The sequence below is a fragment of the Takifugu flavidus genome, chromosome 13, assembly GCF_003711565.1.
Source record: "Takifugu flavidus isolate HTHZ2018 chromosome 13, ASM371156v2, whole genome shotgun sequence".
Lineage (NCBI taxonomy): Eukaryota > Metazoa > Chordata > Actinopteri > Tetraodontiformes > Tetraodontidae > Takifugu > Takifugu flavidus.
In genome coordinates, this window is record NC_079532.1 from 14,635,614 (window position 1) to 14,646,704 (window position 11,091).

Genomic DNA, 11,091 nt, shown 5'->3' on the forward strand with positions numbered 1-11,091 from the left:
GCACCAAGGCACCTTTACAAATGCAATGACATCACCATGTCTTTATTGTCTCTTTTATATTCACAGGTGTGTAACTACACAATGACACGTGACATACTGGCAGTAGTGAAACACTATTGGTTACAGTGTAGACCAGCTGTCGGCAACCCGTGGCTCTGGAGCCACATGCGGCTCTTTGGCGCCGCCCTAGTGGCTCCCTGGAGCTTTTTCAAAAATATGAAAATGGAAATTGTTTTAATATAATTTCTGCAGGAGGAAAAACGTGACAAACATTCTTAAAGTTCTCCAATGCTGTATAAATGTGTATAATAAATATTTAATTTCAACATCTCATTATAATGGAAGTTAAACTTAAAGCTCCATCGCACAGCAGAGTGGCCACGTGGTGCGTCATTCTCTCCAGGATGCGCTGCAGGGAAAATAAACATGTAATCATGAATGCTCATTATGTATTTGTAGCCTTATTATCATTTGGAAAGTAGGCTAATACAGCTAATATAGACACTTACAGCATGTGTTGCCTTTATTATAAGCCCTATATAAGGCTTTAATTTTTTGCGGCTCCAGACAGATTTGTTTCTTGTTTTTTTGGTCCAATATGGCTCTTCCAACATTTTGGGTTGCCGACCTCTGGTGTAGACCATAAGATGGTTCAATCAACTCTGTAACAAGTGTGTCATCTCACTCTTTAAATTAGCTGCACTGATAGAAAACGTTTGACACACAAGCAGTTTCCCCTGGTTGGTGTTGTTGCGCGATGCAGAAACTATGGACAAGTAATATTCTGATATGGGTTGTATTCTGATGAAAGCAATAATCCAAATAATGTGCTAAAATGCACAGCAGCTAGTGAAATATTCTGCTTTCCTTGTGAATATTTGAGCGGAGAATATTCTAACAGTTCCAGAGCAGTCCAAGGAAAATAGTTTCTCTTCCTTTTGCATCAAACACACATTAAAGCCATGCACCTGCTGCAGGAGGAGAAATGAAAGTTCAGGGCTTTAAGAGCAGTGCACTCCTCATCTTAGTTCAGATAAGATTTACCCCAGTGTGAATAAGTTAGACAATTAGAAAAAAGATGTATCAATGGCGATGTCCTAAGGTCCAAGACAAGCTTATTCATGGTCTATACAGAATACTACCGTGCGTGTAAGCACAAACAGTGTGGAAATAAATTAATCCAAATTACCAGATGAAGCAGAATAATAGTTTAGGGTAGTTAAATAAATACTAATTAAGGTTAAAAATAACAATTTCTATTCAGGTTAAAAGGAACTTATCATATAAGATTTATTATTACAGTATTTACATTTTATTTGGTCCCCCAAAAAAAAAACAGCTGCTGTTTGAGAATAGCAGTGGGTGCAGTCAGTGTTTCTGTGGTGACACGTGTGATGAAACTCTGTGTGTGTGTGTGTGTGTTTGTGTGTGTGTGCGTGCGTGTGTTGGGGGGTGCTACGACGCATGCTTAGCAGCAGGATTTCTTCTTCTCTGAGGGGCTGCCCACCAGCTGGATTGTCTTCTCCTTCACCCTGTCCTCCTGTTCTTTCAGGATCCTGGCAGATAAAATGAGACAGATGAACTACATCAGATGAGGAACCGCACTTTATTGCCATCTCCTGGAGTTCTGCAGGATTGCAGATAATTTTAGAGTAATTTAAATGTGGTCCTGGAGCATTTTCATAATAGATATGAACGAAAGAGCCAGCAGTGCATTGGGAATGACATTGTCTCTGTAAAATGGCATTAACGCTTTATTAACAGTAAATTTGAAGAAATGTGCTGTTCATTCTTTCATTATTCTGTTTGAAAACAAAATCAGAAAATTGAAACAGTGGTTTGTTATTTGTTTTAAAATAACATAAAAATGAAAAAAAGAGACTAACAGAGAAACCAAAATACAACATTTTTCCCTTTGGAAAATATAAATTGAGGGGGGGTGGGAGTCTGTTTAAAGCTAAGTTTTCTCTTACACCTGGAATTGTGTCGATGTCTAACCTCCAAAGAACTACAGGGAAGCTTTCAGTATCAAGCAGTTCCTGGTATGGTAATAAAGTTATGTGCTGGTCAGAACCGTCCAACGTCATACCGGAGCACTTTGGAGCACTGAAACGTTGCAGACCGATGCTGATTTCAGCATGTGGTTCACTGCTTTCAAAATGTTCTCTGACTAAATCATAGTAGGGGGTCACTTGCCGCCATATTACTGGAACCCTATACCTGAAATTGATGACTTCCCTCCAGTTCAGAATGGTGGAAACCAAAGCAGTTCCCAGGAAAAACTAATGTTCAAACTCTTTTCCACTCAATTTTTGTTCCGTTTTCCTGTTGTGGTTTTCAAATAGAAAAACCAAACCAAATTTTCAGAGTGTCTGATTTTGGAGAACAAACCATACCAAGTCTTCCGAAGCAGCAACTTGATAAAGTTGGCTGGGTAATCGTGCAATCATCCTCCGTCATAAAATATGTCAACTTCTAAGTTGAGACATTGTTACGGTCCCATTTCTTTGCTCACCTGGCTAAATGCACCATGGACTCCATTACGTTGCATCCTGAGCTTGCGCTACATTCAAAGAAAGCCAGCTGGCTCTCCTAAAACAAGGAAAACCAAAACTTATGACATCTTTTTTATATTTTTAACACACACTGGAAATACATATTTCCACAGACCTTGGCAAGTCTTTGACCTGCTTCATGCTGAACTTGTCTCTCCATCTGTTTGTCTGTTTTGTTTCCCAGGAGCATGATGGGAATATCCTCTCCTGCGCTTTCCTAGAGAAGAAAAAAAAAAAATCTCTATCTATATATAGAAAGATTTTTCATTTACCTGTAGCGCTATTTGTACTCAACACTATCCGCAATCTGACCAAAAGGTTTAAGGAGTGTGTACTACATTACCTGCAGATTAGCCAGTTAATGTAGCTAGGCTAACACCTTTATTATCAACACCTGGCCCAAAAATCTTGAGCCTCTAAATTTTAGCTGCTCGGTCATAAAGTCTATAAAGTCACACTAAAACCATCGACATGATTCCACCAGAATCACTCACTTTGTCAAATGGTAAGAGGCAAAAATGGCAGAAAAGCATATTTTTATATATTTAATCATCTAATGTTGGAATGGATGCAGCATCAGAACAGCAGGGCTTCTGCCTGCCTCACCTTAATGCTGGTGAGCCACTGCCTGATGGCGGTGAAGCTCTGCTCAGCTGTGATGTCGTACATCACAACCACGCCGTCGGCCTTGCGAAAAAACTGCTTGGTGATGCTTCGATACCTGCAGCAGGAAGTCAACAAAATGCTTGCAGAGCCTTTAACGTCTCTAAACACTAATCAGAATAAACAAAATCAATCTTCTCCTCACCTCTCCTGTCCAGCTGTATCCCACATCTGCAGCGCCACCTGGCTGCTGTCCACAGTTATTGTCTTTACACTGTAATCAATACCTGCACGTGCACCCAAGAACAAATGTTATGTATTTTTATGCTTCTAATGATACACAACAAATACAATATGTAAAATACATATGTAATGTGTAAACTGTACACATTGATCGGCTGCTTTTACTTATTTACAAAAAGCAGAAAATGAAAGGCTCACTTTAACATTGTCCATGTAATAAAATAAGTCTTTAAGTTACTATGACAACCTTTACTTGACTTGATGCCTTTGTTAAGAAAAAATGACATGGATTTCTCCAACTGACCTTGATTCAGAACCAGAGCCTCATCTCTTTTATTAGCTACTTGGAAGGTGACTACTTTTTCACTCAAGTACTTTTAGGGCATTTTTATTTTCATACATATTATCACTGCAGGCTAAACTGTGAACTATGAAACTCAAAGAAAGCCCCCAGAAGCATAAACAGGCCCAGTTAAATTGCTGCAGAGGTCATGGATTCATAACTGTCAGTTAATTTCTCTCATTAGCTATTCCGATGCATGGAAGGTTTGGATGTCATGACAGGTGGAGAGGCCGAGTCAAACACACACCACTGAAGTAGGTTAAATATTCAGAATAGGTGCTGTCGCACGTACCAACAGTGGCAGAAGTGCCAGGGTGGAAGGAGTCATCACAGAATCGCCGAAGGAGGGAGGTCTTTCCTACGCTGGAGTTTCCCACCATGACGACCTTGAAGAGGCGGTCAGGAAGCGAGGGAGCACTTTCATCCTGAGGAAGATGATGGGATTGAAGGAAAGTTGGACATCGATAGAATAAAAGCGTATTAAAATCCTCTTTTCCTAAGCATCATCAGCACAGTCCTGTGCAAAGATTTCTTGCAAGTCAGTCAGTCTTCTGTGTGCGCGTGCTTACATTAATGCTGGTCTCCTTGCCAACAGGCCGACCTCTCAGGGATGTTGGCGTTTCATTTCTCATCAATGGGTCATTTCTCATCTCCTCGTTGTCCGAGGTTTCTTCTGTTTCACTACACTCCGGAAGGGGCGATCGAGCCAGTTGGTCACGCTGGAGCAAGTGCGGGAGGTGGTCCTCCTCTATGGAGATGATCCTCTGGAGATGCCCTCTTTTCTGGGGAATGCAGGTGGTCTGGGACAGCCTCTTAGTCAGGTTTTGCCTTGCAGAGCTGGTGGTCTGCTCCTCTTCATCACTGCCAATAGGAAGTAACATTCAAACCCAAAACATAGTGACAAATTTGTCAAAGTATTGGAGAAAATCTCTGGTTGTTCACCTTGTTAGGACATCTGGGTTTGGGTGCTTTGGAGTACTGGTTGAAGGATTCTGCCTTAAAACAGGTGTTTTCTTTGGTGTCTGTAGCAGAATCCAAAACGAGATGCAGGCTTTATTCTAAGCAGGTGATTCTAGGCTCAACTCAGCACTTTAATGCATTTGTACCTGAAAACACATGTCGCTCTCATCACGTAAATTTTTGTTCATCTCCCTAAACAAAGGAAATGAAACATACTGTGATTTTATCAAGCATTTTACCTGCACACAGTTTCCAATATAATACAGCTGATGATACATTTTTGAAAATCTCACTGCAGCTGTAATGTTGTTATCACATCCCATCACTGATGATAAGGGACCCAAACCCTCAAAACCTGCCCATTATCACTATCCAGCAGCATCTGAACCCAGAACAGCACATCTGGCTGACTTTCCACTACTCTGCAGATCAACGTGGCTGAAAGTAACATTTGTAGTGGATATGTAACTACAAACTACTTTTAATCACTGAAATCCCTAAAATCTATAAAATCAGTTTACTTTACAGCTCCAGTTCTTGTGGTCAAGAACAAGTGCAGGTGTGTGCAGCTGTACCTCTAAGTCCGTACCTCAAAAGGTCCAGCTGTTTGAGGAGACTTGCCCGCTCTCTCTGCAGCCCCTCAGTGAGTCTGTATATTTCCCTGAGTGGGAAAACAACAACAGACAGTTTGTTAAAACTATGACTCTGTCTATCCAACGATATCTGCACCAGTGTGACTCACATCTCCTTCTCCTCATGAAGTCGTGTGGCCTGCTCCTGCAGAAGGCACAGCTGCTCCTGGGCCAGCACCAACTCCTGACTGGTATGGTCCAGTTCCCGCGCTAACTCGTCGTTGGTCTGCTTCAGTTTCACATTTGCTACCTTGGTGACATGTTGTTCACTGTGGAGGTCCTGGTACTGCTGCTCCAACTAGAGACTCATTAGAGAAAAACTTGGACTGTAATCACTGAATGAAGAACCTCCTCTCATCTTGACAACTTAAAGTACATTTGGATCATTCCATTTTACTGAACATGCACCAATTTAGAACAATTTCGACACCAGTCTGCCAATTGCATCAATGTTTTGGCTATCAGTAGTTCCTAAACCCTTAGGCAGTCCTATTGTGGGGCTCTAATTCATACTAAAATGTCGTAATAAAAATGCTAGGAAGCTTTGATATAGAGATTTTTTGTGTTTCTAAACTGCTCACCCTTCTCTGTTTCTGAAAGAGCTGCTCCATCTCCCTCTCTTTACCCGACAGCTGCAGCTCCATCTCCTGACAGCGAGAGAGAAACCTCTCATGGTCCTTCAGAGCAGGGATAAAACAGGCATTGATGATGATTCAAACATCCAGGAAGTAAAACACTTGTGGCAATTAATATGAAAGACAATAACGTGAAAGGGGTGACAAGGTTTTACCTGCAGCACAATCCGGTCTTTCTCGTTTTTTATTTGCTGTTCCATTTCCTCGTAAAGATGCTGAATCTCGTTGTCGTGTGTTGCTGCTTTTCTGCAAAGAAAAGACAAGTTTAATTAATGTTTAAACCTTTAAAAATTTAAATTTAAACCAATAAATGCATTATATAGACATGACTGCACACTTTGATATTGGTATAAAAACCTACGGACCTCTTTAGAGCACTCTCCATCTCCTTCTTCTCCTCGTTTGCTTCTATTATCTGTGATGTGACCCTGGACAGGAAGTCTTCAAAATTTGCCAAGAGATGCGGCTCATCGCGCCGCAGCTGTGCCCACAGGCTGCGCACCTCCGCGGGGCTGATGAGGCAAAATCATGTTTTAATCACATGCTTACTTCTGTCATGATGAAGGACACCCCTGCCTATAAAGTGACCCAAAACCACACCTCAGTTGCCCACATGATAAGAGGGTTAGCTGATTCCCATAATGTTAATTTGCCTTTAAAAATCTCTTCACTGCAGCAGAAACTATGAGCTTTGTCAGTGCTGCTAAAACAGACTGAAGGCAAACAGGGAGTTGGAAGAAAATGGGGTATGAAAGTTTGGGATCTGCTTCTCTTTCACAGGATACTTTAATTATGCACCTGATGTTTGTTAAAGGTGAGTCACACATTTCATCAAGATCCTGCCAATAGATCTCATTCCATCCGGTAAAGCAATGTGTAAACAGTCCTCATCTTAACAAAACAGCAATAGCAGGACAGAGCAAGGTGTAACAGGGTTTCAGACCAGTGTGTGACAGTTCTAGAAATGCTATGATGCAAAAAAACACAGACACTGCTATGGATAATAACAGATAGCCGAGGACAGAAAGAGCTTTGCATTGCAACAAGTAGAAACTTCTACCTGATCTTCAAAAGAGAAAAAAAACAGTCCAGTTGACACAGAAAACTAGCTTGGATAACTATGACCTGGATGATTGAAAATCTACACAGACTTCTACCCGATCAGTTTACACAGCTGATAATAGTCTCAGGCCAGAAGTTTGACTGAGCGTGCCTACAGTGGATACAAGTTGGACCAAACTGCAGAATCTTTAGGCTCACACACAAACTGCTCACTCTTCAAATACGCTGTTGGCGCCGAGGCTCTCCATGAGCAAGGAAAAGTGTTTTTCCTCTTCATCCTCTTCTCTTTGTATCAAACCGTCCTCCCACTGAGTCTGGTACAGGACTTCTCCTGGGCTTTTGCATTGTGGCTTCTCTCCCATTTGGCTCCCTTCCTCTCCAGAAACCTCCTGGCCGAATAAAAAGGCACCTGAAACAAATCAGCAGCTCGCGCTTAAAGTTGATGAAAGCTCTATTGGAAATAGAAACAACAGGATAACATACTAAAGCCAGAGGAGAACTCCTGGAGGGTGAGGAATCCGTTGCTGTCGGAGTCGAGCGTATCGAACACGTTCTCCAGCTCCTCTGCGCTAAGAGGAAGCCCCCCGTTTAGCCTCTGTTAAAGATGCAGAAGACAGCTGCATCTGTCAAAAACAAAGCCTGAAGGAAGCTAATGACAGCGTAGCCATAACAACTGCCTCTCTGGACTGTCATCTAAGTGGTGGTTATCATGGTTCATGTTCCCTCAACCTCCCGACTGTAGTTGAACACGTCAGCATTAATTACAAACGAGGGTATTAAAAGACTTCAGATGAGGCTTACATTCAGCGACACACATGCACCAACCGACAGTTTTTAAGCAAACCAAAATAATCTGATGCAAGTGGGAACCTCCTAAAACAAGTAAAGAAATTCAGCCACACCTCTGTAAACAGCGTGTATTTACAGTTCTACATATGTTGACCGAGGTCACTTGTACAATCCAGGGCAGGAAAGGGGCAAAGCAAAGGATCTGTGGAAGATTATCAGCTGTTTTTGTACATGGTGTTATCAGGGCAGGCAGACCACATCCCTTATGTCAGCAAACAGTAAAGCATTACAGCCACAGCCTGCTGGTGACAAACGGATCCTTGCGCTGCGAAAATCGAGAAGAGTGCAAACGAAGGCGCGCTTGGTTCACTGTGATATGGAACCTTGCATGATGGGCATCGACACCTCAGTGAAGCGAGAAGAGAACTGCCGTGCTGCTGACCATCTACTTTCCGACTCATTAGCATAAACACAGCTTCAAAGCGAGCCCACTTTGTGTTTAGGGTCCTCAGCGAGGGTTTCATCAAAGGATGAGATGTGGCAGTGATGAGTATATAAGTGGATCTGCACATTAATGTGAGCGGAGGAGTTTCGACACAAAGCGTCCACGTGGCTCTTTGTATCACGGCTTCTTCAAATAAAGTGGGCTTTCAGCCTCATTAATAAACACACGCACTTTTCACGGCCATTATGAAAATACCAGATAAATATAGATATAAATACCAAATAAATGTTGCATCAATTAACCACCCTCTGATTTTGAAGTTAGTTAACTATATATTTCACGTTAAATGACCAGCTGACAGCAAACCAATCACTTTGTCTCTGTGACCACATACACTAAAGTATACTGGCTACTTTAAAATCTTACCTGCATGTCACGACGGGTGATGAAGCCCTTGTTCTCCATGTCACACATCTGAAAGAACTCCAGAGTTTTCTCCTGGACAGTGTTGCGCCCCACATCTTTGGTCTCAGAGGTATCCGACGCCTCGCTGTTGCCTCTTCTCTGCCGCGAAGTTCGCACCGATGAGCTGCTCGCGTCGTTAGCGGCGGCGCGGGAAAGCGCTGAAGCCGCCATGGCTTCGGCGAGTGTGTCGCTTTGAGGATGTTTCCCTCCGTCCTTCATATGAGTCGGGTACAGTTGAGCTGCGGTGCTTACAGATCCTGGAGAATCCCAGGCTGCTCGACATCAGAGCCTCTGAGCACTGTCACTAACTCCCATCTCTTAGCAACTACCTATGTAATAAGTCGAAACAAGGAGAGGGACAGCAGAAGAGGGTTTTTAATAAAATCCAGCCCCAGAAAAAGAGTTGTTTTCTTTTTTTCTGTTTGTGAAGCATATGAGCCACTGCAAGGTAAGACTGGTGTTTTATAACGCTGATATTATTGTACAACCCTAAGTTATACAAGTCATTAAATATTTAGAGTAAAAAGGATGTGAGCAGTCTAATTTTGCAAACTGCTGTTATTGACCTTTACGTCTGGGACAATGACCCATCTGAAGCTAACGTGGACTGACAAGTAACTGAAAATAAAAGACTGAAAATAAAGTTCTAGTACACTGACAAGAGCCTTGTTTGCATAGAAATATTGACATATTAGTCACTCAGACTACGTATTAATGTTTCGCTGGTTTGGAAGAGTGCACATATGCAGCAGACTACGTGTGTGTTGATCCATGCAAATGCTGATATGTGGGACTGGAAAAAGACAGGTAGAAAGATATTGGACAGGGACAAGATCAGGGACATGCTGTGACACACACACACACAGGAGGCCCAAGCTTTTAATCCTCCAAAATAAAAATAAAAAGATTAATTCCTCTCAATATATCTACAATGTGGCAAAATTCTTGCCCACTGTGCAACACTAAGCGTGACTAACCTCACCAGGAAAGTGTGGACTGACACGTAAACTAAGGCATGAGAGGAAATTTATAGGGGGAACTTAGGTGAGCTGCTGATTCAACAATATTTTGTAATATGAGTCCATTATATTAAGATATGAAAGGTGTATAGATTATTTGACGGTGACTTTTTCTTAACCTGCACATCTATAGGAGGAGGAAGAGTTTGACATTTAAAGCCACAACAATCTGTGGGTTGTGGTGACCAACGACTCACTTGCACAAACCTTAAAAATAAATAAGACATAGACATCTTACTGTTCTACCACTAAGACAAATACTTGTAAAATCAAGGAAATGTTTTTTTGATAAGTTTTTCCATCTCTGTAAATACTACACAAAACACACATCTTGCATATATATATATATATATATATATATATATATATATATATATATATATATATATATATATATATATATAAAGTACTCTACAGTATATATTACGTATTTAATTCTGCAGAACACAGCATATGAAGATTTTAAAAAGAGAAACTTAATCTGAGAACATAAAAGACTGACATTTTCGCTTGAGGCCATATTCACCTGTCACGGTTTTCCAACTAGATGGGAAAGAGTTAAACTTCAGTTGTAAATGGACCTAAAGGAATGACTTGTTTGAATAACAGGAGCCATCTGAGGTGTAATTTAAAGTATTTTTGAAGTTAATACAAGACGCTACTTAAAAGTCGCTCCACTTCCTGAAGGGACTTCCTTTCTTCTTCTATCATTATTTCCACAACACACGTGAGACAGAAAAAGTTTCTACTTCCTTTTACAAACTTTTAACTCGTGAAATTTCCTGCCACACCATTGCCTCACATACGCCAGGCAGACCAAATCAACTTTTTTTCCCCTCACCCAGTCAGAGTAAGAGCACATTTGCAAAGTCAAACCGGACTGTCGAGTTAATTAAGCCAGCATGCAAACTCCCGCGATGTTAATCCTGAGCAGATAAAGCGGCGTTGCAAGAAAAAATAGATTAATTACCTGTAAATGAAAAGTGAAATTCAGGTTAGATGACTCGGCTGAGTCGCTTTCCGTCAGATCCGTTTCTGAGTGACCGAGCATGATGGCGCTAAAATGGAGGGAGGGGCTTCGACTACCATGGCAACAGGAACGCGGATGTACAATCGCACAAGCTCACAGACATTCCCGTCGAGCGCACTTTTCACGTGTAGATCCGGGTTCGAAACACTAAAATATTCTGATTTTCTGTGTTCATCAGCGTGTTCCAGCATCATTAATCATCAAATGTTTGCATATTTATTTAAGCATGGAAATACTGCAACGTTTCGTCGACGGTTCTGGCAAAATTCTATCTTTAATTGCTGTTAAGGAGACCGGTTTCATGATCTCG

At 41.5% G+C, this 11,091-nt stretch overlaps 1 protein-coding gene across 4 annotated transcripts; it reads right to left on the bottom strand.

The window, feature by feature from the left end:
- Nucleotides 1-13: 13 nt before the first annotated feature.
- On the bottom strand, nucleotides 14-10,835 carry cracr2aa (calcium release activated channel regulator 2Aa). Of its 4 annotated transcripts, XR_008953322.1 has the most exons (20): nucleotides 10,722-10,738; nucleotides 10,278-10,294; nucleotides 8,694-9,061; nucleotides 7,517-7,628; nucleotides 7,247-7,442; nucleotides 6,337-6,483; nucleotides 6,127-6,217; nucleotides 5,918-6,013; nucleotides 5,447-5,634; nucleotides 5,294-5,365; nucleotides 4,851-4,896; nucleotides 4,687-4,766; nucleotides 4,314-4,605; nucleotides 4,037-4,169; nucleotides 3,364-3,445; nucleotides 3,162-3,276; nucleotides 2,671-2,772; nucleotides 2,516-2,592; nucleotides 510-1,556; nucleotides 14-409 (listed from the first exon to the last, which is right to left on the bottom strand). XR_008953322.1 is itself a non-coding variant. In XM_057052154.1 (19 exons), exons 3-19 carry the CDS (start codon nucleotides 8,949-8,951, stop codon nucleotides 1,469-1,471), a joined length of 2,175 nt encoding a protein of 724 aa, XP_056908134.1. In that variant the 5' UTR covers nucleotides 8,952-9,061; nucleotides 10,278-10,294; nucleotides 10,722-10,738; the 3' UTR covers nucleotides 14-1,468. The 4 variants fall into 4 exon arrangements, 3 of the variants coding, with proteins under 3 accessions (XP_056908134.1, XP_056908135.1, XP_056908136.1); XM_057052154.1 differs by having other exon boundaries at nucleotides 14-1,556; XM_057052155.1 differs by lacking the exon at nucleotides 10,278-10,294 and having other exon boundaries at nucleotides 14-1,556; nucleotides 10,722-10,835.
- Between the last annotated feature and the right edge of the window lie 256 nt (nucleotides 10,836-11,091).